Below are 27,665 nucleotides of genomic sequence, written 5' to 3'. Positions count from 1 at the left end.
CGGGGCCTCTGTAAGTGCGGGGCCGGGGGGAGAGTGCGGGGCCAGGGGGAGAGTGCGGGGCTGGGGGGAGAGTGCAGGGAGAGTGCGGCTCCGGGGGGAGAATGTGGGGAGAGTGCGGGGCCTCTTTAAGTGCGGGGCCGGGGGAGAGTGCGGGGCCGGGGGGAGAGTGCGGGGCCGGGGGGAGAGGGTAGGGCCGGGGGGAGAGGGCGGGGCCGGGGGGAGAGTGCAAGCCGGGGGGAGAGTGCGGGGCCAGGGGGAGAGTGCAGGGTCTCTGTAAGTGCGGGGCTGGGGGGAGAGTGCGGGGCCGGAGGAGAGTGCGGGCCGGGGGGAGAGTGCAGGGCCGGGGGGAGAGTGCGGGGCCGGGGGGAGAGTGCGGGGCCGGGGGGAGAGTGTGGGGCCGGGGGGAGAGTGTAGGGAGAGTGCGGGGCCGGGGGGAGAGTGCGGGGAGAGTGCGGGGCCTCTATAAGTGCGGGGCCGGGGGAGAGTGCGGGGCCGGGGGGAGAGTGCGGGGCCGGGGGGAGAGTGCGGGGCCAGGGGGAGAGTGCGGGGCCGGCGGGAGAGTGCGGGGCCGGGGGGAGAGTGCAGGGCCGTGGGGAGAGTGCGGAGCCGGGGGGAGAGTGCGGGGCCGGGGGGAGTGTGCGGGGCCGGGGGGAGAGTGCGGAGCTGGGGGGAGAGTGCGGGGCTGGGAGGAAAGTGCGGGGCCTGGGGGGAGAGTGCGGGCCGGGGGGGAGAGTGCGGGCCGGGGGAGAGAGTGCGGGACCGGAGGAGAGTTTGGGGCCGGGGAAGATTGCGGGGCCAGGGGGAGAGTGCGGGGAGAGCACGGGGCCAGGGGGAGAGTGCGGGGCTGGGGGGAGAGTGTGGGGCCGGGGGGAGAGTGCGGAGCCGGGGGGAGAGTGCGGGCCGGGGGGGAGAGTGCGGGGCCGGGGGGAGAGTGCGGGGCCGGGGGGAGAGTGCGGGGCCGGGGGGAGAGTGCGGGGCCGGGGGGAGAGTGTGGGGCCGGGAGGAAAGTGCGGGGCCGGGGGGGAGAGTGCGGGCTGGGGGGGAGAGTGCGGGGCCGGGGGGAGAGTGCGGGGCCGGGGGGAGAGTTCGGGGCCGGGAGGAAAGTGCGGGGCCGGGGGGGAGAGTGCGGGCCGGGGGGGAGAGTGCGGGGCCAGGGGGAGAGTGCAGGGCCAGAGGGAGAGTGCGGGTCCAGGGGGAGAGTGCGGGGCCAGGGGGAGAGAGCGGGGCCTCTGTAAGTGCGGGGCCATGGGAGAGTGTGGGGCCGAGGGGAGAGTGTGGGGTCGGGGGGAGAGTGCGGGGCCAGGGGGAGAGTGCGGGGCAAGGGGGAGATTGCAGGGGCAGGGCCTCTATAAGTGCGGGGCCGGAGGAAGAGTGCGGGGCCGGGGGAGAGTGCGGGGCCTATGTAAGTTCGGGGAGAGTGCGGGGCTGGAGGAAGAGTGCGGGGCCGGGAGGAATGTGCGGGGCCAGGGGGGAGAGTGCGGGCCGGGGGAGAGAGTGCGGGGCCTCTGTAAGTGCGGGTCCGGAGGAGAGTGCGGGGCCGGGAGGAATGTGCGGGGCCAGGGGGGAGAGTGCGGGCCGGGGGAGAGAGTGCGGGGCCTCTGTAAGTGCGGGTCCGGAGGAGAGTGCGGGGCCGGTGGAGTGTGCGGGGCCTATGTAAGTTTGGGGCCAGGGGAGAGTGCGGGGCTGGGGGAGAGTGCGGGGCCGGGGGGAGAGTGCGGGGCCGGGAGGAAAGTGCGGGCCGGGGGGGAGAGTGCGGGACCAGTGCGGGGCCGGGGGGAGAGTGCGGGCCGGGGGGGAGAGTGCGGGGCCGGGGGGGAGAGTGCAAGCCGGTGGGGAGAGTGCGGGACCAGTGCGGGGCCGGGGGGAGAGTGCGGGGCCGGGGGGGAGAGTGCGGGACCGGAGGAGAGTTTGGGGCCGGGGGAGATTGCGGGGCCGGGGGGAGAGTGGGGGCCAGGGGGAGAGTGCAGGGCCAGAGGGAGAGTGCGGGTCCAGGGGGAGAGTGCGGGGCCAGTGGGAGAGAGCGGGGCCTCTGTAAGTGCGGGGCCATGGGAGAGTGTGGGGCCGGGGGGAGAGTGTGGGGTCGAGGGGAGAGTGCGGGGCCAGGGGGAGAGTGCGGGGCAAGGGGGAGAGTGCAGGGGCAGGGCCTCTATAAGTGCGGGGCCGGAGGAAGAGTGCAGGGCCGGGGGAGAGTGCGGGGCCTATGTAAGTTCGGGGCCAGGGGAGAGTGCGGGGCTGGAGGAAGAGTGCGGGGCCGGGGGAGAGTGCGGGGCCGGGAGGAAAGTGCGGGGCCGGGGGGGAGAGTGCGGGCCGGGGGAGAGAGTGCGGGGCCTCTGTAAGTGCGGGGCCGGAGGAGAGTGCGGGGCATGGGGAGAGTGCGGGGCCAGGGGAGAGTGCGGGGCCTATGTAAGTTCGGAGCCAGGGGAGAGTGCGGGGATAGGGGAGCGTTGATGTTTGTAATCCCCCCAGCATACCACTTACATTATAAACTCTTACGGGGAGGGTCTCCCATTGCCTTGTTGTTGTTTATCCCCATTGTTTGCCCTTTATTTACCTTGTATTGTAATTTTGTAAAGCGCTACGTACACCGTTGGCGCTCTATAAATAAAATCATAGTCGCATACAACGTTAATAACTTTAATAGAAAATATTTCATAGAGAATACACCAAGTTCCCAGCTTTCTGCCGGTGCCGCTCCTTATCTAGCTCACACCGGATGTATTCTGTATGGTGGGATTATTACGGACGGGCTCGGGGTTCACCTAACTTTTACTTTTAGTTCTAAACATTTTTGTGTGCTTTGGTTTTGTTTGGTTTGGGATTTGTACCAAACACCCCTCAAATTAAGCAGGAACAATGCTGCTATAGCATAATAAAGCATGACAAATCCTTGGGGGTCTATATATCAGCATATTATGAGGAAATGCTCTGTTTCTGGGAGCAGAGCCTCGACATATGTAATAACAGCTTATTACATCTGATACAGAATGTTACACTTCCACCACTACATATATGGCAGATTTTGGAGGCAATTAAAACAGAAAAAGAATGGAGCACAGAATGTGATACATTTCATTATAATCTGTGCCCCATATAACTCCCCCCAACTCCTCCTACTGATTCTCCCCAAGGTGCAAGCTGGGGCAGAGACGCAGAATATGATGCATCTCATTATAATCTGTGCACCATGTAACTCCCCCCAACAACTCCTACTCACTCTCCCAAGGTGCAAGCTGGAGCAGACAGGGCAAAATTCTTTGATACATAGGTGCAGGGTTAAAAATGCACAGGTTTTGTCCCAAAACTGCCTTGATAGACTCCTTAAGATAAGTATACAATCATTACAACTTTAGAAAATGTATACCGTATGAACAACTAAAAACAATTAAAAGAGCTTTGGTGAGAAACACCCCACATTTTCTACGCCAATGTAGAGCTGTCCACGTGGCTTGGTGTTCTGGTTTTGTATTTGAAATGTTAGGTTCTGGTAGGTTCTGAATTCATATGGTTGGTTTTGCCCATCTGTAATAGTTATCATAACATAAGGCTGAGCTGAACTTATTGTTCCCCAGATTTGAGTACTTCAACAGTAAATACCTGAGGAAGATTTTGCTTAGAGACAACCAGCTAAAATCAAGTATTGTGCTCCTTTATGAAAAACTGGAGAAGAAAAATGCCATTGAGTTAGCTGGAACTGGCCATTTAGCTGATATGCCCACAACCATTAATCTACAGTAAGTATTCTTTGTCTGTTGCTTATCTACCTCATATCACATCTGTGCCGTTGCATTCCGTAACATTGCCAAGATCTGCTCTTTCCTTTGTCCATCTACTGGAAAAACTTTCATGCGTGCCCTTATGCTCACCCATCTGGCTTATTGTAACATACTGCTAATAGGCCTCCCTGCCTCACAACGTTCTCCTTTGTAATCTGTCCAAAATTCTGCTGCTAGAATAATTTCACTTTCTCCTAGAACAGACTCTTCTTATCTCCTCCTGAAATCTCTCTCCTGACTTCCCATCAAATTCCGAATCACCTACAAAGTTTTCCTCCTTGTCTTCAAGGCTGTCCATTCATCTGCTCCTCCCTAAATATCAGCTCTGATCTCTCGTTATGCCCCTGCTCGTCTCCTGTGCTCTAACCATAACTGTCACCTTTCACCCCCTTTTTCACCACCCCTTGCACCATTACTGCTGTTTCCCCTCACTGCCCCTTACCTGTGGAACGCCCTCACACTGATACACGCCAAATACCTTCTCTCTCCACCTTTAAGTCAAACCTTAAAACTTACCTCTTAAATAAAGTATTTCAATAGCCTGAACTCATGGCCACTGTCCCACAGTCACACTCACTCCTACCAACCATTGTGGCCAATCACTGCTGTCTACGGCACACACCCACCATCAAGGCCAAGCACTGTCATCTACTACACTTATTCCCTCCTCTGCTTTCTCTAAGTCTCCCACATAACGCTTGGTTTGTAAGCAAAATGATTGTCTGCATAGAACTGCCTTTGATTCTCCTACCTAAAATGCTTAACAAATATTGCTACATAAAATGTAGCAACAACATGCAATATTAATTAAACTATTTACTATTTTCATGTGAATGGCCAGTAAGGTGCTTTATGGCTGAGCAGTAGAGATGTGTAAGCTGTTGTAAAGATGGAGGGAGGGAGGGAGAGAAGGGAATGGTGGGGTGGGGGAGAGTAAGAGAGAGAGAGAGGGGGTTAGAAAAAGACGCGCAGATGCGCAGACGCACAGACGCACCCCCTAAAACATCATGCAGACAAACACCTGTGCACAAAAAGCAGGACATCTGAGTTACATAGGGATATATGCTAACAGGGTATGCAAAGTATATATATATTTTTAAAGTGTACAAAAGTACACCCCATTAAAAAAAATCCAAATATTTTTTTTACTATCGTCACAAAATGTTGCATTCATTTGACTAATTAAAACTTGGTCACATGACTGATGTGATCTGCTCATTGGTTAGGTGACCTTGCACAGCACATAACTGCAATTTTGTGCAAACAGTTGTTTTTTCCACATTTTGTTCTTACTGAAATGTCACAAAAACTTTTGTGAGCACTTTGCACCTCTCTACTTAGCCTCATTTACTAGACATTGCCCTGTATGTTCAAACAGTCAGCTCACAGGCCTCATAAACATGACATATGGGGTAATGTGGGGTCATATTTTCATGCGTATAATGAAGTGGAAGAAATCTGTCTTGCACATTATTTTGACTAAATTATTTAGTGAGAAGCATCTGTTTCATTCCATTGGTTATAACATATGAAACAGAAATGTTTAATTCTTCCTTTATTAACCAACAGAATGTCTGTTCGGTAACAAAATATATATGTTATCACATTATATACAAGTAAGTAGATATATTTTATATATAGTAATAGAATACATTATCATACATTATAGTATACAGTATGCGTTGATATACTATAGGGAAACAGTTCTATTCTGCTATATTCAGGGCAAGTTCCAATGAAATAAATGAGTCTTATGGATTCATACATCTCATCTGCACCAAGTTAAAAAAAGAAAGTGTTTCTATTACATCACTCAAAGCAAAATAAATAGTTTGGAGCATCTATTTTTAAAATAGTTAAGTTGAAGACATATTTGCTTCTATCTGTCCACTTATCAAAATAATAATACAGAAAAAATGGTAGCAGTGTGTAATATCTGTGGTTATGTTTTCAGCAGCAACCGCTATATGTCCTCATCTGCCGGGGAACAAATATCTCCTGATCAGCTGGAGGACATACAGAAAATATTATCGCGGAACTTGTACCGAATAAGGAAGACGGTAAGGATTGCCTCATGATTGAACGTCAGCTGCTCAATTTCCTGCTCAACATGTGCTGTTTCCTTTGAGCCATTTCCAAGAAAATTGTGAGCGGACCACAAGCTAAAGAGAAAAGTTAATCATATACAAAGGGAAAGGAAGTAGCGCTGTTATTTTATTTTACAGCTCAGAAGAAAATTAGTACGTTGTAGGCAATAAGCGCTTATCTCGGCGTGTAGGGTGCTAACCCAGCTCAGGGAAACCATGCACTATTTGTAGTGAGAACTAGAAATATTTCTATGCAGTTGGTAAAATGTATTCCTTCCAGGAAAGAGGCCTTAGAAAAAATGGATTTACACTCATGAAAGACACGACCCAAATATGAGCTCTTGCAAATTCACATTGCCTTCTAAATCCTTCCTCACTATCTCACCCTGCTCCTCACAATCTCACCCTGCTCCTCACTATCTCACCCTGCTCCTCATCATCTCACCCTGCTCCTCATAATCTCACCCTGCTCCTTATAATCTCACCCTGCTCCTCATAATCTCACCCTGCTCCTCACAATCTCACCCTGCTCCTCACTATCTCACTCTGCTCCTCACCATCTCACCCTGCTCCTCACCATCTCACCCTGCTCCTCACTATCTCACCCTGCTCCTCACTATCTCACCCTGCTCCTCACTATCTCACCCTGCTCCTCACAATCTCACCATGCTCCTCACAATCTCACCATGCTCCTCATAATCTCACCCTGCTCCTCATTATCTCACCCTGCTCCTCATTATCTCACCCTGCTCCTCATTATCTCACCCTGCTCCTCATTATCTCACCCTGCTCCTCATCATCTCACCCTGCTCCTCATAATCTCACCCTGCTCCTTATAATCTCACCCTGCTCATAATCTCACCCTGCTCCTTACAATCTCACCCTGCTCCTCACTATCTCACTCTGCTCCTCACCATCTCACCCTGCTCCTCACCATCTCACCCTGCTCCTCACATCTCACCCTGCTCCTCACTATCTCACCCTGCTCCTCACTATCTCACCTTGCTCCTCACTATCTCACCCTGCTCCTCACAATCTCACCATGCTCCTCACAATCTCACCATGCTCCTCATAATCTCACCCTGCTCCTCATTATCTCACCCTGCTCCTCATTATCTCACCCTGCTCCTCATTATCTCACCCTGCTCCTCATTATCTCACCCTGCTCCTCATAATCTTACCCTGCTCCTCATACTCTCACCCTGCTCCTCATAATCTCACCCTGCTCCTCATAATCTCACCCTGCTCCCCACTATCTCACCCTGCTCCTCACTATCTCACCATGCTCCTCACTATCTCACCCTGCTCCTCACTATCTTACCCTGCTCCTCACTATCTCACTCTGCTCCTCATAATCTCACCCTGCTTCTCACTATCTCACCCTGCTCCTCACTATCTCACCCTGCTCCTCACTATCTCACCCTGCTCCTCACTATCTCACCCTGCTCCTCACTATCTCACCCTGCTCCTCATTATCTCACCCTGCTCCTCATTATCTCACCCTGCTCCTCATTATCTCACCCTGCTCCTCATTATCTCACCCTGCTCCACATTATCAAAACTAGACCAGTTCACCCAGACTGAGTTAAAGCCCACCCCATTACCTGAAAAGTACACTCCCATTACCTAAAAGGTGCAGCCCCACATTACCTGGAAGGTACAGCCCCCCATTACCTAGAAGTTACAGTCTCCCTTTACCCAAAAGGTACATGCCACACTATTACCTGAAAGGCATAGACCCCCATTACCTGACAGGTAAACCCCTCATTACCTGAAAGATACAGCTCCCCATTACCTGAAAGGTGCAGCCCCCCCATTACCTGAAAGGTACAACCCATCCCATTACCTGAAAGGTACAACCCACCCCATTACCTGAAAGGTACAGCCCCACCCACTACCTGAAAGGTAAAGCCCCCCATTATCTAAAAGGTACCACCCATCCCTTTACCTGAAAGGTGCAGCCCTCCCATTACCTGAAAGGTGCAGCCCCCCAATTACCTGAAAGGTACAGCCCCCCATAAATGGAAACAAAAAACAGCGCACAACGCAAATAGTGAAGTAGGTAATACAAGTGTGTATTAAATAAAACTATATATAAACTGCGTACATCAACCTGAAGAAGTAGTTATTACTACGAAACGCGTTGGAAGAACCTTATCCATGATCTATGTGCTTTAGAGCATTGATTTTACTATCTACATCACTGTGTGGAACTTTTATCCTGTGAAAAACTGTTTACATTCTTGCCGACGGATCGAAGGGTCGCGGACACAGTGACGTCATCACGTGGCGTCCCGGAACGAAGCAGCACTGTGTCGAGCCGCGGTGAAGCCTGCAACAAACAGACTTTCCTATTTGTGTGGCAGTTTCGAATAGGGAGCCCCAACAGCCACTTGTGGACACTACCAAACCCCTAGGGGTACCTCCGGAGGCTACCATCAGCAACGGAGCCTAGCTGTCTTGAAGGGCGAATCCCTACGGAGATGACGTCAGCATGAGAGGGATATCCTAGCAGAGTCCTGGTATACAGCTGCTGCTGAGAGTGCCCGCTGAGAGGATATACTACACCAATTCCACACCAGCAACATCGAGTGGTAACCAGTGTGAATACACACTCAATGCTTACTTAATCAAACTTGATGTACGCAGTTTATATATAGTTTTATTTAATACACACTTGTATTACCTACTTCAATATTTGCGTTGTGCGCTGTTTTTTGTTTCCATTTCTGTAGTGTGTTAGGGGGTGCTGAGCCACCCCCTATTATTATAGCATCAGACGCCATCTTCACTGAACACACGGTTGTGTAATTTATTTTATTTTGAATTTCACTGTGGTTTTTTGTGGCCTTGATTTTGGGCTTCACAAATTAAAAGGGTATAGGTATTGCACTTCAATACTGACGTTTATAGAGGTTAAGTAGTTGCGCACGGTTTATTTCCATTTATCACAGCCCCCCATAACCTGAAAGGTACAGCCCATCCCATTACTTTAACGGTACAGCCCACCCATCACCTGAAATGTACAGCCCCCCCCCCCCCATTACCTGAAAGGTACAGTCCCCCATTACCGGAAAGGTACAGCCCCCCATTACCTGAAAGGCGCAGCCCCCCATTACCTGAAAAGTGCAGCGTGCTAGGGGCCCTCAGCTAAAGATCCTATAACAATGGCAAATGAGGCCATAATTTGTTTTGCCCATGTTCAGAATCATTGCTATTGTTTCTGCTTTATTTTGAAATGATACATTCAAGTAACTGTGGCCTGTTAATCATTTGCCTCAATTGTACAGTCACCTGATCAGGACATTCAGTAAGTGACACATTTGGTTGTGGGACACGTACATTCATTTTAGATGGAGAAAACTCAGTAGAACCATAAGAATAATTTTTTTCCTGACATGAAAGTGTTAAACTCTCATATTTTTTATATGTATTGTTTTTTTAATATGTATTGTTTTTTTAATATGTATGTTTGTTATATATATATAGTTTTTTTATATGAATTTTTTAATATCGTTTGGGTTTTTTTATATGTAGTTTTTATATGTATTTTTTTAATATGTTGTATTTTTTTTAAATATGTATTTTTTACATGCATTGATTTTTTTATATGCATTGGGGTTTTATTTATATCCTTTGTTTTTTTTATGCATTGTTTTTTTTAATATGCTTTTTTAATATGCATTGTTTTTTTATATGCAATGTTTTTTTATATATATATTGTTTTTTGTATATATATATATATTTGTTTTTATATGTATTTGTTTTTTTATATGTGTATTTTTTTATATGTATTTGTTAATTGTTTATGTATTTGTTTTGTTTTTTATATGTATTTGTTTTGTTTTTTTATATGTATTTGTTTTGTTTTTTATATGTATTTGTTTTTTTATATATTTTTTATGTATTTGGGGTTATCTATATGTATTTGTTTTTAATATTTTTTTATATGTATTTGGGGTTTTCTATATGTATTTGTTTTTTTTTTATATGTATTTGATTTTTTTCTACATGTATTTGGGGTTTTCGCTATGTATTTATTTTTTTATATGTATTTTATATATATATATATATATATTTTTTTTTTTAATTTGTATTGATTTTTTTATGTGTATTGTTTTTTTTAATATGTATTAAGGTTTTTTTATTAGTTTTTTTATATGTATTTGGGGTTTATATGTATTGGGGGGTTTAAATGTATTTTTTTTATTTGTACTGAGGCAGCGGCCGTTATTCGAACACTTCACGCGTCATGTACATCGGAATCCCGATTTGAAACCGCGGGATGAATTCCAGGCTTCCCGCACTAAGATGCGAGCGCGGCGAGTGCAGAAAAAGGAATTTTAGTGTTCTGGCTTTTAAAAACATGAAATTGACACAGTAGCACAGTAGCACAGTAACAGGGTGACACAGTAGCACAGTAACAGGGTGACACAGTAGCACAGTAGCACAGTAACAGGGTGACACAGTAGCACAGTAACAGGGTGACACAGTAGCACAGTAGCACAGTAACAGGGTGACACAGTAGCACAGTAGCACAGTAACAGAGTGACACAGTAGCACAGTAACAGGGTGACACAGTAGCACAGTAGCACAGTAACAGGGTGACACAGTAGCACAGTAACAGGGTGACACAGTAGCACAGTAGCACAGTAACAGGGTGACACAGTAGCACAGTAGCACAGTAACAGAGTGACACAGTAGCACAGTACTGTACACATTACAATTCATCCATTTTATTGCAAACAAAGAAACAGAATCCATGAAATTCAAACAAAACATCCGCGATAAGCGCGGGTGCCTGGGGCGATTAGCCGCGTTTCATGCTGCGTGGGGAACAGCAGAGAACTCAAAATCGGCGCCGAGATGTGTTCGAATAACGGCCGCTACATCAGTATTTGTTTTTTTATACTGTACAGTATGTATTTTTTATTTATATGTATTTGTTTTTTTATATGTTTTGGTGGGTTATATGTATTTAGTTTTTTAATGTATTTGGGGGGGTTTATATCTATTTGTTTTTTTATGTATTTGTTTTTTAATATGTATTGTGGGGGTGTTTGTATATATTCGGGGGGGTGGGGGGTTTGTATATACAGATGCAGCAGCCGTTATTCGAACATTTCACGGCGCCGTTTTCGTGCGCTCTGCTGTATTCCACGCGGCCAGTCACACCAGGCACACGTGTTTATCGCGGTTGCTTTGTTTGAATTTCATGGATTCTGTTTCTTCGGGTGCAATTCTTCGCGTATCCGTGGCAGAAATAAATGAATTGTAATGTGTACAGTACTGTGCTATTGTGTCAATTTCAGCGTTTAACACTGTTTAACACTAAAATGCTATTTTCTGCACTCGCATCTTAAGGCGGTAAGGTTGGAAGAAATCACGCGCCATGACGTGGGTATTCCGAGGTACACAACGCGTGAAATGTTTGAATAACGGCCGCTGCATCTGTATTTTCTTTGGGGGTGGGGTGGGGGTTGTATGTATTTTGGGGTGGGAAGTTTTTTGTATTGGGGTGGGGTTTTTTGGTATATATTTTGTGAGGGGGGAGGGAATGAGTGTGAGGAGTGGGATTGAGTGGGGTAATTGACAGAGGGAGATGGAGAGAGAGGAGAGAGGAGGTGAGTGAGGAAAAGAGTAAGAGTGAGATACAGGGGAGAGAAGTACATGTGAGGCGGGGGCAGGGATTGAATGAGAGTGGGGTAATTGATGGAGGGGGGAGAGTGAGAGGTGAGACGGAAGGGAGAGAAATACATGGAAGGAGGGAGGGAAATAGAAGGGGCTCGCGAGGTGGGAAATGGGGGGTGCTCGAAACTCTGCTAACAGGGGGGGGGGGGGCGCGGGGACACTGGTCATAACTCTAGTCCTGGACCCCGGGAAATCTGTTTGCGGTCCTGCAACGGAGTGTGGCAGGGAGACACCATGTCACCAGGATCAGCGAGGGAGTGCGGCAGGGAGACACCATGTCACTAGGATCAGCAAAGGAGTGCAGCAGGGAGACAACAGGTCACCAGGATCAACAAGGAAGTGCGGCAGCGAGACACCATGTCACCAGGATCAGCGAGGGAGTGTGGCAGGGAGACACCGTGTCACCAGGATTAGCGTGGGAGTGCGGCAGGGAGACACCATGTCACTAGGATCAACAAGGAAGTGCGGCAGGGAGACACCATGTCACCAGGATCAGCGTGGGAGTGCAGCAGGGAGACACCATGTCACCAGGATCAGCAAGGGAGTGTGGCATGGAGACACCATGTCACCAGGATCAGTGTGGGAGTGTGGCAGGGAGACACCATGTCACCAGGTCAGCAAGGAAGTGCGGCAGGTTGACACCATGTCACCAGGATCAGCGTGGGAGTGTGGCAGGGAGACACCATGTCACCAGGTCAGCAAGGAAGTGCGGCAGGGAGACACCATGTCACCAGGATCAGCAACGGAGTGCGGCAGGGAGACACCATGTCACCAGGATTAGCGTGGGAGTGTGGCAGGGAGACACCGTGTCACCAGGATTAGCGTGGGAGTGTGGCAGGGAGATACCATGTCACTAGGATCAGCAACGGAGTGCGGCAGGGAGACACCATGTCACCAGGATCAGCAACGGAGTGTGGCAGGGAGACACTATGTCACCAGGATCAGCGTGGGAGTGTGGCAGGGAGACACTATGTCACCAGGATCAGCGTGGGAGTGTGGCAGGGAGACACCATGTCACCAGGATCAACAAGGGATTGCGGCAGGGAGACACCATGTCACCAGGATCAGCAACGGAGTGTGGCAGGGAGACACCAGGTCACCAGGATCAGCGAGGGAGTGCGGCAGGGAGACACCATGTCACTAGGATCAGCAAAGGAGTGCAGCAGGGAGACAACAGGTCACCAGGATCAACAAGGAAGTGCGGCAGCGAGACACCATGTCACCAGGATCAGCGAGGGAGTGTGGCAGGGAGACACTGTGTCACCAGGATTAGCGTGGGAGTGCGGCAGGGAGACACCATGTCACTAGGATCAACAAGGAAGTGCGGCAGGGAGACACCATGTCACCAGGATCAGCAAGGGAGTGTGGCAGGGAGACACTATGTCACCAGGATCAACAAGGAAGTGTGGCAGGGAGACACCATGTCACCAGGATCAGCGTGGGAGTGTGGCAGGGAGACACCATGTCATTAGGATCAACAAGGAAGTGCGGCAGGGAGACACCATGTCACCAGGATCAGCGTGGGAGTGCAGCAGGGAGACACCATGTCACCAGGATCAGCAAGGGAGTGTGGCAGGGAGACACCATGTCACCAGGATCAGTGTGGGAGTGTGGCAGGGAGACACCATGTCACCAGGTCAGCAAGGAAGTGCGGCAGGGAGACACCATGTCACCAGGATCAGCGTGGGAGTGTGGCAGGGAGACACCATGTCACCAGGTCAGCAAGGAAGTGCGGCAGGGAGACACCATGTCAACAGGTTCAGCAACGGAGTGCGGCAGGGAGACACCATGTCACCAGGATTAGCGTGGGAGTGTGGCAGGGAGACACCGTGTCACCAGGATTAGCGTGGGAGTGTGGCAGTGAGATACCATGTCACTAGGATCAGCAACGGAGTGCGTCAGGGACACACCATGTCACCAGGATCAGCAACGGAGTGTGGCAGGGAGACACTATGTCACCAGGATCAGCGTGGGAGTGTGGCAGGGAGACACTATGTCACCAGGATCAGCGTGGGAGTGTGGCAGGGAGACACCATGTCACCAGGATCAACAAGGGATTGCGGCAGGGAGACACCATGTCACCAGGATCAGCAACGGAGTGTGGCAGGGAGACACCAGGTCACCAGGTCAGCAACGGAGTGTGGCAGGGAGACACCAGGTCACCAGGATCAGCGTGGGAGTGTGGCAGGGAGACACCATGTCACTAGGATCAGCAAGGAAGTGCGACAGGGAGACACCATGTCACTAGGATCAGCAAGGAAGTGTGGCAGGGAGACACCATGTCACCAGGATCAGCGTGGGAGTGCGGCAGGGAGACACCATGTCACTAGGATCAACAAGGGAGTGCGGCAGGGAGACACCAGGTCACCAGGATTAGCGTGGGAGTGTGGCAGGGAGACACTATGTCACCAGGATCAGCGTGGGAGTGTGGCAGGGAGACACCATGTCACCAGGATCAGCAAGGGAGTGTGGCAGGGAGACACCATGTCACCAGGATCAACAAGGGAGTGCGGCAGGAAGACACCATGTCACCAGGATCAGCAACGGAGTGTCTCAGGGAGATACCATGTCACCAGGATTAGCGTGGGAGTGTGGCAGAGAGACACTATGTCACCAGGATCAGCGTGGGAGTGTGGCAGGGAGACACCATGTCACTAGGATCAGCAACGGAGTGTAGTAGGGAGACACCATGTCACCAGGATCAACAAGGGCGTGCGGCAGGGAGACACCATGTCACCAGGATCAACAAGGGAGTGCGGCAGGGAGACACCATGTCACCAGGATCAACAAGGGAGTGCGGCAGGGAGACACCATGTCACCAGGATCAGCAACGGAGTGTGGCAGGGAGACACCAGGTCACCAGGTCAGCAAGGAAGTGCGGCAGGGAGACACCAGGTCACCAGGATCAGCGTGGGAGTGTGGCAGGGAGACACCAGGTCACCAGGATCAGCGTGGGAGTGTGGCAGGGAGACACCATGTCACCAGGATCAGCGTGGGAGTGTGGCAGGGAGGCACCATGTCACTAGGATCAACAAGGAAGTGTGGCAGAGAGACACCGTGTCACCAGGATCAGCAAGGGAGTGCGGCAGGGAGACACCATGTCACCAGGATCAGCAAGGGAGTGTGGCAGGGAGACACCTTGTCACCAAAGTTTTTCACAGCAGCACTTGAAGAATTGTTAAAGATATTGCAGTGGGAAGAAAAACCACATTTGAATACTTGAGTCACCTACGACCAGTGTATTCTGCTGGTGCTCATGTATGGAGGTGAAACTTGGATCCTAAATGCGTAGACAACTGAGAAGCTTTAAATATGTATTGAGAGATGCATGTTGGGTATTTCTTGGAGACAGGGAAAAGAAAGAATGAGTTGAAACCAAAAGTCTATGACGACATTATCAGGGTGAAGAAATTAAAATGCCGGTGTGCCGGACATATCGCAAGAAGAAATGACCATCATTGGACAAAGATGGTACTCAACTGGATTCCAAGGAATATCAAAAGACTAAAACAATGATCAAAAGTACGATGTGACGATGAAATCAGAAAATGTGTTGGAGGGACAGGGAGAAGAGAGGATTGTAACCGCAGTATCTGGGAGATCATTGGGGAGGCTTCATCCAACAGTTGGGAGACCAGTGCTGAAGATGATTTTATATTACATTTACATATATATATATGTGTGTGTGTGTGTGTGTGTTCTTTAAGATCAATTAATTAAATAATCATATAATATATAGTAATGTAATGTAAATTATATATGGTATAAAAGTATATATTCCTTGGTATCTTTAGAGATAAGCAGGGCAGGTTGATGTTCAATTGAGTCAAAAGACCTTTGAAAGAGTTCTGTGTTTCTTAAAAGGTTGATAAATCATTATATTCTATATGTTGCACCTGTGCATTATCTCACGTCTCAGTGTACACTGTACATTACTTTTATCCATTATGACACTCACTTGCAATATACTGTATTATTTAACCTTTGACCAGACACCAGCTTACAGCAGACACACCCTGTCTTCAGATACTGGCGCAAGACAGGCCAACGAGATTCTGATAAGAAGACATCAGAGTCTTCGTATCAATCAGAGCAAGCATGGAAACCCTCACGGAATGCAGGTAATTCATGTGCAAATAAACCCCTATTTTGGTGTTAATATTTTTAAAATTTACTGCTCGTTGTAAATTTTTTTTTACTAACGACATAATACATTATTAAGTATGAATGGTGAAAATTCTATTATTAGTAAGACGTGTTGTAATTAAATGAACAATGTTTGTTTTAAATGTGGCAGAAAGTTTAGCTGCCTGAACATGTTATACAGGTATATAATTAGATGCACAATCCCACAGGATTTCAGAAATGAACTATTTGCTCTTAGCCTCATCAGTTGCAAACTTTTTTTTCTTAGACACTAGATGGCGCCAAAACAGTATATTTATCTGCAAGAATAAAATAGTTAGTGCCAACCAATGCAAAGGGTAAGACTGTTTGCCTTATTAAAAACTGTAGGCAAGAAGCTTTCTAGTGATATGTGTTTAGTACAAATGCATGTGCCATGTGCTCGTTATAAATTTGAATATCTGTGTAAATGTATAAATTTCCATGACATTATAACATTCTACACTGTATTAATTGCTTGAAGTGACCACTAATAAAGATAATATCTCGCGTTTGTCCTGATAGAGAGAGGACTCCATGTCGCTGCATAGCGGAGCGCAGAAAAAGATGAAGCTATTCCGCTCACTAACTGGTAAGTTGATGTAAGGAGGGGTACGGTTATTGGTGATGTTTTTTACACCGAATAGAGATGTGGATTACAGTATATGACATGCACTGTAATGTTTTCAATGAATGATACAAAGTCATGTTAACTTCAGCGGGATATGAAACATTGTTGTAGGAATTTATTAACTTTAGTAGCCATTGTGAACGTCAAAAGTAGCAGCCACGGACCCAAGCAGGGGAGCGCACAGCTCGTGGAGCGCGCACAGCTTGGGGGGTGGAGTCCTAACATCTCCCCTCTCCCTAACCTCTCCCCTATCATATCCCCTCTCCCTAACCTCTCCCCTTTCCCTTACCCTAACCTCTAACCTCTAACCTCTAACCTCTAACATCTCCCCTCTCCCCTCTCCCCTCTCCCTAACCTCTAACATCTCCCATCTCCCTAAACTCTAACATCTCTCCTCTCCCTAACCTCTAACATCTCCCCTCTCTCTAACCCTAACATCTCCCCCCTCTAACCTCTCCCATCTCCCCCCTCTAACCTCTCCCATCTCCCCCCTCTAACCTCTCCCATCTCCCTAACCTCTAACCTCTCCCATCTCCCTAACCTCTAACATCTAACTAACCTCTCCCATCTCCCTAACCGCTAGCATCTCCCCTCTCCCTAACCTCTAACATCTCCCCTCTCCCTAACCTCTAACATCTCCCCTCCCCCAAACCTCTAACATCTCCCCTCTCCCTAACCTCTAACATCTCCCCTCTCCCTAACCTCTAACATCTCCCCTCTCCCTAACCTCTAACATCTCCCCTCTCCCTAACCTCTAACCTCTCCCCTCTCCCTAACCTCTAACATCTCCCCTCTCTCTAACCCCTAACATCTCCCCTCCCCCAAACCTCTAACATCTCCCCTCTCCCTAACCTCTAACATCCCCCCTCTCCCTAACCTCTAACATCTCCCCTCTCCCTAACCTCTCCCCTCTCTCTAACCCTAACATCTCCCCTCTCCCTAACCCTAACATCTCCCCTCTCCCTAACCTCTAACATCTCCCCTCTCCCTAACCTCTAACATCTCCCCTCTCCCTAACCTCTAACATCTCCCCTCTCCCTAACCTCTAACATCTCCCCTCTCCCTAACCTCCAACATCTCCCCTCTCCCTAACCTCTAACATCTCCCCCCTCCCTAACCTCTAACATCTCCCCTCTCACTAACCCTAACCTCTCCCCTCTCCCTAACCTCTAACCTCTCCCTAACCTCTAACCTCTCCCCCCTCCCTAACCTCTAACATCTCCCCTCTCCCTAACCTCTAACATCCCCCCTCTCCCTAACATCTCCCCTCTCCCTAACCTCTAACATCTCCCCTCTCCCAAACCTCTAACCTCTCCCCTAACCCTAACATCTCCCCTCTCCCTAACCTCTCCCCTCTCCCTAACCCCTAACATCTCCCCTCTCCCCTCTCCCTAACCTCTAACATCTCCCTAACCCTAACATCTCCCCTCTCCCTAACCTCCAACATCTCCCCTCTCCCTAACCCTAGCATCTCCCCTCTCACTAACCCTAACATCTCCCTCTCCCTAACCCCTAACATCTCCCCTCTCCCTAACCCCTAACATCTCCCCTCTCCCTAACCTCTAACATCTCCCCTCTCCCTAACATCTCCCCTCTCCCTAACCTCTAACATCTCCCCTCTCCCTAACCCCTAACATCTCCCCTCTCCCTAACATCTCCCCTCTCCCTAACCTCTAACATCTCCCCTCTCCCTAACCTCTAACATCTCCCCTCTCCCTAACATCTCCCCTCTCCCTAACCTCTAACATCTCCCCTCTCCCTAACCTCTAACATCTCCCCTCTCTCTAACCCTAACATCTCTCCTCTCCCTAACCTCTAACATCTCCCCTCTCCCTAACCTCTAACATCTTCCCTCTCCCTAACCTCTAACATCTCCCCTCTCCCTAACCTCTAACATCTCCCCTCTCCTAACCTCTAACATCTCCCCTCTCCCTAACCTCTAACATCCCCCCTCTCCCTAACATCCCCCCTCTCCCAAACCTCTAATATCTCCCCTCTCCCTAACCTCTAACATCTCCCCTCTCCCTAACCTCTAACATCTCCCCTCTCCCAAACCTCTAACATCTCCTCTCTCCCAAACCTCTAACATCTCCCCTCTCCCAAACCTCTAACATCTCCCCTCTCCCTAACCTCCAACATCTCCCCTCTCCCTAACCTCTCCCCTAACCCTAACCTCTCCCCTCTCCCTAACCTCTAACATCTCCCCTCTCCCTAACCTCTAACATCTCCCCTCTCCCAAACCTCTAACATCTCCCCTCTCCCAAACCTCTAACATCTCCCCTCTCCCTAAGCCTAACATCTCCCCTCTCCCTAACCTCTAACATCTCCCCTCTCCCAAACCTCTAACATCTCCCCTCTCCCTAACCCTAACATCTCCCCTCTCCCAAACCTCTAACATCTCCCCTCTCCCAAACCTCTAATATCTCCCCTCTCCCTAACCTCTAACATCTCCCCTCTCCCAAACCTCTAACATCTCCAATCTCCCAAACCTCTAACATCTCCCCTCTCCCAAACCTCTAACATCTCCCCTCTCCCAAACCTCTAACATCTCCCCTCTCCCAAACCTCTAACATCTCCCCTCTCCCAAACCTCTAACATCTCCCCTCTCCCTAACCCTAACATCTCCCATCTCCCAAACCTCTAACATCTCCCCTCTCCCAAACCTCTAACATCTCCCCTCTCCCTAACCTCTAACATCTCCCCTCTCCCTAACCTCTAACATCTCCCCTCTCCCTAACCTCTAACATCTCCCCTCTCCCTAACCTCTAACATCTCCCCTCTCCCTAACCTCTAACATCTCCCTTCTCCCTAACCTCTAACATCTCCCCTCTCCCTAACATCTCCCCTCTCCCAAACCTCTAACATCTCCCCTCTCCCAAACCTCTAACTTCTCCCCTCTCCCAAACCTCTAACATCTCCCCTCTCCCTAACCTCTAACATCTCCCCTCTCCCTAACCTCTAACATCTCCCCTCTCCCTAACCCTAACCTCTCCCCTCTCCCAAACCTCTAACATCTCCTCTCTCCCTAACCTCCAACATCTCCCCTCTCCCTAACATCTCCCCTCTCCCTAACCTCTAACATCTCCCCTCTCCCTAACCTCTAACATCTCCCCTCTCCCTAACCTCTCCCTAACCTCTAACATCTCCCCTCTCCCCTCTCCCTAACCCTAACCTCTCCCCTCTCCCTAACCTCTAACATCTCCCCTCTCCCAAACCTCTAACATCTCCCCTCTCCCAAACCTCTAACCTCTAACCTCTCCCCTCTCCCCTCTCCCCTCTCCCTAACCTCTAACCTCTCCCCTCTCCCTAACCTCTAACATCTCCCCTCTCCCAAACCTCTAACCTCTCCCCTCTCCCAAACCTCTAACCTCTCCCCTCTCCCTAACCGCTAGCATCTCCCCTCTCCCTAACCTCTAACATCTCCCCTCTCCCTAACCTCTAAAATCTCCCCTCTCCCTAACCTCTAACATCTCCCCTCTCCCTAACCTCTAACCTCTCCCCTCTCCCTAACCTCTAACCTCTCCCCTCTCCCAAACCTCTAAAATCTCCCCTCTCCCTAACCTCTAACATCTCCCCTCTCCCTAACCTCTAACATCTACCCTCTCCCTAACCTCTAACCTCTCCCCTCTCTCTAACCCCGACATCTCCCCTCCCTCTAACCTTAACCTCTCCCCTCCCTCTAACCCTAACCTCTAACATCTCCCCTCTCCCTAACCCTATTGGAACCTGCGGTGCGGCTGGACCAAACTCCACGCGAACACCAACCTAAGTGGGATCAGCTGTGTGGCTGGACCACACCCTACCCTGATGTATACTCCGTCCCAGAATGAGCGGTCACTTTACCTTTTGTTCCCACAGCGCCCCTTACTCCCTGTAGAGTGTAAGCGCTCAGGATCCGGGCCCTCGTCACCGTCTGCATCTGTCTGTGCATATTTGTCCTTACTTGAATGTCATTCTGTTTTTGTAATTGATGTAACTCTGTACTCCCATTGTACTGCGCTGCGGCATATGTTAGCACTTTTCAAGTAAACGATAATAATAGTAATAAAAAATATACACTTTTCTTAAAAATAAAAAAGTTAAGGATTGTAAGTAAAAGGCAGCACTGCCTCCCACCCCAAGCAGTGCCAAAGCCTGAAACACATTACAGGGAAATACATTTCTTGCACTAGAGGTTTCATAGAAACAATTGTAGAACATATACATGTACAGTAGCACATGGTACAATGTACTATATTATTACATGTGTCATACAGTATGTTTGGGGCATAAATAAAACATCTGACAAAGTCTTGGGAGGTCCTATGTTCAACTAGAACGATCTATAAAGAACTATTCGTTGCTAATATGCTCTGTCTCCAATTCCTGGGTTTTCAAATCTGCCTATTACCCTAAAACCCTCTCCTTGGGGGATATTTCCACCCTAACCCCCCCTAATCCTGCTTGCGGAGGGAAGGAAGGGCAATCACCTTAAATACATAATTGAAACCAATACTCCATGTCCATTTTCAATCATGTTATGCCTGTTGTACACTCACATAACCCACAAACAACATATGTGACCCCTTTATATATTATGTCTCCCCCACCCAGTATAGTTGTCATGTTTCAGGGGGGGGGGGGAGGGGGGTTATTGTGATATTTGTAGCGCTGAAATACGTGATTACAGTTCTGCATCTTCATTTCTAGACTGAGGTAAATGAAAAGTATAAAACAAAAATTGTGAGGCGCTTCCAATAAAGATGTGATAAATATATAAATATATAGTGATAAATTAAATGAATATATAAATATAAACAGTGTTCAAAAATAGTGATAATACTAGTAAAGTTCGCTGCTCAACCCTCTTAGGAGAAGATCCAGTTCCTCCTCTCTTGACTGTTTGGAAGAAGCTTGTGGGGAGCGCAGAATTTCACCATATAAAAGGGATGAAATAAATAATAGTGTAATATGTCCAAACACCTGTAACAATGTATATGGGGATCGAGATTAAGAACTCACATTCTCCCAGTTAAAATACAGCATTGGAAGATAATCTGAAGACTCTGTAGTTTGCAGGGGGGTCTTGCTTAGGATACTCTCCCTGGTGTCAGTGGAACCAACCCTCGATGGAAACAGAGACAACTCTAGTGCAACATTGTATGTTCACTACTGATGTATTCAATAAAACAGTGGTAATCCACACTTACATTAGCACCATGTGCATAGACACGTAACAATCAAAGCGCAGCAGCAGTATACACCATCTACCCCACTCCCGGGATCGCGTCGTGTGAGGTAAATGAAACCCTGAATTGCTGCAGAGATCAACACAACACAGGGATTTCTCAGCCCAACACTTCAAATTAAGGGGGAAAGTGGGTTTAGACAATAGTAACAGCATATAGGTTAAGGCAGGGGTACTCAATTACAGTCCTCAAGCCGAAACAGGTCAGGTTTTCAGGATATTCCTGCTTCAGCACAGGTGGCTCAATCAGAGGCTCAGTCAAAGACTGCATCACCTGTGATGAAGCAGGGACTGATTGAGCGTCCTGTGCTGAAGCTGGGATATCCTGACAACCTGACCTGTTGAGGGGGAGGGGGGAGCTTGAGGACGGACGCTGAGCCGCCCTGGCTTAATGTGTACTATCCTTGGACTTGCATTAGAGGTTGCGTACGCAGACAAATAATAGTTTTTTCACTATCTGTAAAGCTGATTTTATTATACTGTATATTTAACCCATTTAGTGCTAAGATTGCTAACCATGCATTGCTCTCAGCACTGAATGCTAACCATGCATTGCTCTCAGCACTGAATGCTAACCATGCATTGCTCTCAGCACTGAATGCAAACCATTCACTACCACGTAATTTAATAGTAACCCACGTTTTGTTACCCTCACTACCACATCATTTACTAGTAACCCACGTTTTGTTACCCTCACTACCACATCATTTAATAGTAACCCACGTTTTGTTACCCTCACTACCACGCCATTTAATAGTAACCCACGTTTTGTTACCCTCACTACCACATCATTTAATAGTAACCCACGTTTTGTTACCCTCACTACCACATCATTTAATAGTAACCCACGTTTTGTTACCCTCACTACCACATCATTTAATAGTAACCCACGTTTTGTTACCCTCACTACCACGCCATTTAATAGTAACCCACGTTTTGTTACCCTCACTACCACATCATTTAATAGTAACCCACGTTTTGTTACCCTCACTACCACATCATTTAATAGTAACCCACGTTTCGTTACCCTCACTACCACGCCATTTAATAGTAACCCACGTTTTGTTACCCTCACTACCATGTCATTTATTAGTAACCCACGTTTTGTTACCCTCACTACCACGCCATTTAATAGTAACCCACGTTTTGTTACCCTCACACCACGTCATTTAATAGTAACCCACGTTTTGTTACCCTCACTACCACGTCATTTATTAGTAACCCACGTTTTGTTACCCTCACTACCACGCCATTTAATAGTAACCCACGTTTTGTTACCCTCACTACCACGCCATTTAATAGTAACCCACGTTTTGTTACCCTCACTACCACGCCATTTAATAGTAACCCACGTTTTGTTACCCTCACTACCATGTCATTTATTAGTAACCCACGTTTTGTTACCCTCACTACCACGCCATTTAATAGTAACCCACGTTTTGTTACCCTCACACCACGTCATTTAATAGTAACCCACGTTTTGTTACCCTCACTACCACGTCATTTATTAGTAACCCACGTTTTGTTACCCTCACTACCACGCCATTTAATAGTAACCCACGTTTTGTTACCCTCACTACCATGTCATTTATTAGTAACCCACGTTTTGTTACCCTCACTACCACGCCATTTAATAGTAACCCACGTTTTGTTACCCTCACTACCATGTCATTTATTAGTAACCCACGTTTTGTTACCCTCACACCACGTCATTTATTAGTAACCCACGTTTTGTTACCCTCACTACCACGCCATTTAATAGTAACCCACGTTTTGTTACCCTCACTACCATGTCATTTATTAGTAACCCACGTTTTGTTACCCTCACACCACGTCATTTATTAGTAACCCACGTTTTGTTACCCTCATTACCACGCCATTTAATAGTAACCCACGTTTTGTTACCCTCACTACCACGCCATTTAATAGTAACCCACGTTTTGTTACCCTCACTACCACGCCATTTAATAGTAACCCACGTTTTGTTACCCTCACACCACGTCATTTAATAGTAATCTACGTTTCGTTACCCTCACTACCACGTCATTTACTAGTAACCCACGTTTTGTTACCCTCACTACCACGTCATTTACTAGTAACCCACGTTTTGTTACCCTCACTACCACGCCATTTAATAGTAACCCACGTTTTGTTACCCTCACAACCAAGCCATTTAATAGTAACCCACGTTTTGTTACCCTGTCGGATTAATCGATAATGGATCAGTAGCGCAGGGTACACCTGTTTGCATCACAATAAGACTGGAACGGAGAGCAGGGCTGTTGGGTTCTAAATACATTCTCTTTAATTTTCCAATACCTGCAGTCGGAGGTCCTGAGACATCAGTGGAATATACCCGAAAAACGTCTACCGGCTTCATCTCACCTCTGCAGTGTGACAGCACAGAGGAGATTATTGAAGAGGAGCTTTAAGCCGCTCGCAAGAAGCAGGAATGTAAATCTGAGCAATGTCAGGAGACCCGTTAGTGTGTGATGCTGTATACTGTTCTATTCAATGCTTAGTGCAGCGGTTATACTGCTATACAAAGGATATGTAAAAACATAGTCTTAGATAAAGATGTGCTAAACTTTCGCCTGAGATGCCAACAGTGCAAAAATTTGCCCTTTTTAAGTTGCGAGAAATGCCGCGACTGCGTCAGAATTCACCAAGCAGCAAATCAAGAGGGATCAACGCGCGATCAGCGCTATTGCGGCCGAATCGACAATATCTGCCATTGACTTTGAGGACTCCTGAGGCCAATGTGCATTGCGTGTGGTAATCTGTGAAATTCTCTAACATCGCTGGATTTACTTAATCCTGAGATTATGGGAATACACAATCTGGGGATATGTTCCTGAAAACTTGCAAAATTGCTAAATGTAACACTAATTTCGCCACATTATTCGCCCTGGGAGGCTTGGGGAAACATTACGCGAGGCGTCCATGTGGAAAAGGGGGGGAAGTTTATCATGTCACTAATGCGTTTCCACAGTTTCGCACATCTCTTGTTTTAGCAGCATATAGTAAGTATACTGTAGATGTGCGTAGGGGCATGTATATAAATGACATGAATATGAAAAGTATACATTTGAGGTGATACTACATGACTTAACAAGGCTGTAAAAGAAAACAAGTGTCCATCAATAACATTTCATTAAAAAAATATCAAATGTCTATTTTGTTGATTTTTGTTCTTTTCTTTTAAAAGAAACAAATGATTTAAATTGCAGTTGTGGAGGACAGTTATTACTCATCTATATAAGGCTGAGTCCAGGGTCAGCGCTTAGGTGCTGACCCGTGCTGTGGCGCGCTGACGCTTGTCAGTGAGCCCCTGCAGCCGCAATGAGAGCGGCTTTAGCAGGGGCGCGCGCACGCGTCCGCAGGCGTGAGGAGGCGTAGGTCTTATTCAAATTTTAGTTTTTCGCGCTCACGGTCGGTCACGTAAGCGGTTCGCCCAATGAGGGCGAACCAGCTCCGTGACGTCACTGGCCCGCCCCCCGACACGTCCCCGGACGGGGCGCGAACTAAGGCCAGGGAAAGCAATGTGAGAAAGTAATTCTGTACGGAAAGGTAATCTTCTCAGTAGTCAGGGCATAAAAAAGACTTCTAATACTTCCCGCCGCCCGGTAATACTTCCCACCGCCCGGTGATACTTCCCACCACACTGTGATACTTCCCACCGCCCGGTGATACTTCCCGCCGCCCGGTGATACTTCCCGCCGCCCGGTGATACTTCCCGCCGCCCGGTGATACTTCCCGCCGCCCGGTGATACTTCCCGCCGCCCGGTGATACTTCCCGCCGCCCGGTGATACTTCCCGCCGCCCGGTGATACTTCCCGCCGCCCGGTGATACTTCCCACCACACTGTGATACTTCCCCCCGCCCTGTGATACTTCCCACCGCCTGGTGATACTTCCCGCTGCCTGGTGATACTTCCCCCCCGCCCGGTGATACTTCCCGCTGCCCGGTGATACTTCCCCCCCGCCCGGTGATACTTCCCGCTGCCCGGTGATACTTCCCACCGCCCGGCGATACTTCCCCCCGCCCTGTGATACTTCCCGCCGCCCGGTGATACTTCCCGCCGCCCGGTGATACTTCCCACCGCCTGGTGATACTTCCCCCCGCCCTGTGATACTCCCCCGCCCTGTGATACTTCCCGCCGCCCGGTGATACTTCCCGCCGCCCGGTGATACTTCCTCCCCCGCCCTGTGATACTTCCCGCCGCCCGGTGATACTTCCCGCCGCCCGGTGATACTTCCCGCCGCCCGGTTATACTTCCCACCGCACTGTGATACTTCCCACCATCCGGTGATACTTCCCGCCATCCGGTGATACTTCCCCCCACCCTGTGATACTTCCCGCTGCCCGGTTATACTTCCCGCTGCCCGGTTATACTTCCCGCCGCCCGGTGATACTTCCCCCAGTCCGATGATACTTCCCCCCCGCCCTGTGATACTTTCTGCTGCCCAGTGATACTTCCCCCCCCCCCCCCCACTCTGTGATCCTTCCCGCTGCCCGGTGATACTTCCCGCCGCCCGGTGATACTTCCCGCCGCCCGGTGATACTTCCCGCCGCCCGGTGATACTTCCCGCCGCCCGGTGATACTTCCCGCCGCCCGGTGATACTTCTCGCCGCCCGGTGATTCTTCCCGCCGCCCTGTGATACTTCCCCCCCGCCCGGTGATACTTCCCCCCTGCCCGGTGTTACTTCCCCCCCGCCCGGTGTTACTTCCCCCCCACCCGGTGTTACTTCCCCCCCACCCGGTGTTACTTCCCCCCCGCCCGGTGATACTTCCCCCCTGCCCGGTGTTACTTCCCCCCTGCCTGGTGTTACTTCCCCCCCACCCGGTGTTACTTCCCCCCTGCCTGGTGTTACTTCCCCCCCACCCGGTGATACTTCCCCCCCCCCCCCCCACTCTGTGATCCTTCCCGCTGCCCGGTGATACTTCCCGCCGCCCGGTGATACTTCCCGCCGCCCGGTGATACTTCCCGCCGCCCGGTGATACTTCCCGCCGCCCGGTGATACTTCCTCCCCCGCCCTGTGATACTTCCCGCCACCCGGTGAAACTTCCCACCGCCCGGTGATACTTCCCGCCGCCCGGTGATACTTCTCGCCGCCCGGTGATTCTTCCCGCCGCCCTGTGATACTTCCCCCCCGCCCGGTGATACTTCCCCCCTGCCCGGTGTTACTTCCCCCCCGCCCGGTGTTACTTCCCCCCCACCCGGTGTTACTTCCCCCCCACCCGGTGTTACTTCCCCCCCGCCCGGTGATACTTCCCCCCTGCCCGGTGTTACTTCCCCCCTGCCTGGTGTTACTTCCCCCCCACCCGGTGTTACTTCCCCCCCGCCCGGTGATACTTCCCCCCTGCCCGGTGTTACTTCCCCCCTGCCTGGTGTTACTTCCCCCCCACCCTGTGATACGTCCCAATATAGTCACCACATACCAGTTAATTCATTTTACAAAAATAAGTATAAAGGTTTTATCCAAATGTAATACATTCACTTTAATTGGCTGTAAGGTGCCGTATGGCCGCGTGCTCAACTCCAGTCCTCCAAACCCCCCGACAGGTCAGGTTTTCAGGATATCCCTGCCTCAGCACAGGTGGCTCAGTCAAAGACTGCACCACCTGTGCTGAAGCAGGGATATCCTGGGGCTCTGGAGGACTGGACTTGAGCAGTATCAGAAGATGTCTTGTGGAAGAGCACTGCGTAGTAAATATGGCCACATGACAATTCCCCCTCCCACCAAAAAAAAAACATTTTTCTTTGTAACGTTAAAGGATTCACAAACGAGACATTAAACAAACCAAACAAATGGAGTTCGTAAAATCTTTGAACACAAAGTCGATTTTCCATTGAATTGTAACGCTGAGCCACTTGGAACCTAGCTTTTAGATTTTATGATTATACTCCTGCCAACAATAGTCTGGTGAGTCGTGACGCTGTACCACAAACAGAACTTCTTCCCATCTGTAGGGTGGGTAACCAAACGGGTTCATTTGGATTACTTCACTGCGACAGCTCCGGAGAACAAATATCAGAACAATGCAAGATGCAAAGAGCCCAGAATGTTGTTAAAATGTCATCATTATG

General features: G+C 49.3%; 1 protein-coding gene across 2 annotated transcripts in view; it reads left to right on the top strand.

Annotated features, from left to right (window-relative positions):
• LOC142467332 (sodium/hydrogen exchanger 2-like) overlaps nucleotides 1–24,730 on the top strand; it is a 64,447-nt gene extending 39,717 nt beyond the window's left edge. The window contains exons 8-12 of one of the 2 annotated variants that reach the window (XM_075572891.1): nucleotides 3,570–3,731; nucleotides 5,731–5,833; nucleotides 15,544–15,672; nucleotides 16,241–16,307; nucleotides 23,899–24,730. In XM_075572891.1, coding sequence (XP_075429006.1) covers nucleotides 3,570–3,731; nucleotides 5,731–5,833; nucleotides 15,544–15,672; nucleotides 16,241–16,307; nucleotides 23,899–24,005 — 568 coding nt within the window. In that variant the 3' untranslated portion in view covers nucleotides 24,006–24,730. Of the gene's footprint in view, nucleotides 1–3,569; nucleotides 3,732–5,727; nucleotides 5,834–15,543; nucleotides 15,673–16,240; nucleotides 16,308–23,898 lie in introns of both variants that reach the window. The other variant, XM_075572890.1, reaches the window with a different exon arrangement.
• The last annotated feature ends 2,935 nt before the right edge of the window (nucleotides 24,731–27,665 follow it).

This window comes from Ascaphus truei, chromosome 16, assembly GCF_040206685.1.
Source record: "Ascaphus truei isolate aAscTru1 chromosome 16, aAscTru1.hap1, whole genome shotgun sequence".
Taxonomy (NCBI): Eukaryota; Metazoa; Chordata; class Amphibia; order Anura; family Ascaphidae; genus Ascaphus; species Ascaphus truei.
Note: the sequence above shows the minus strand (reverse complement) of the source record. Positions and strands in the feature narration are given on the sequence as shown.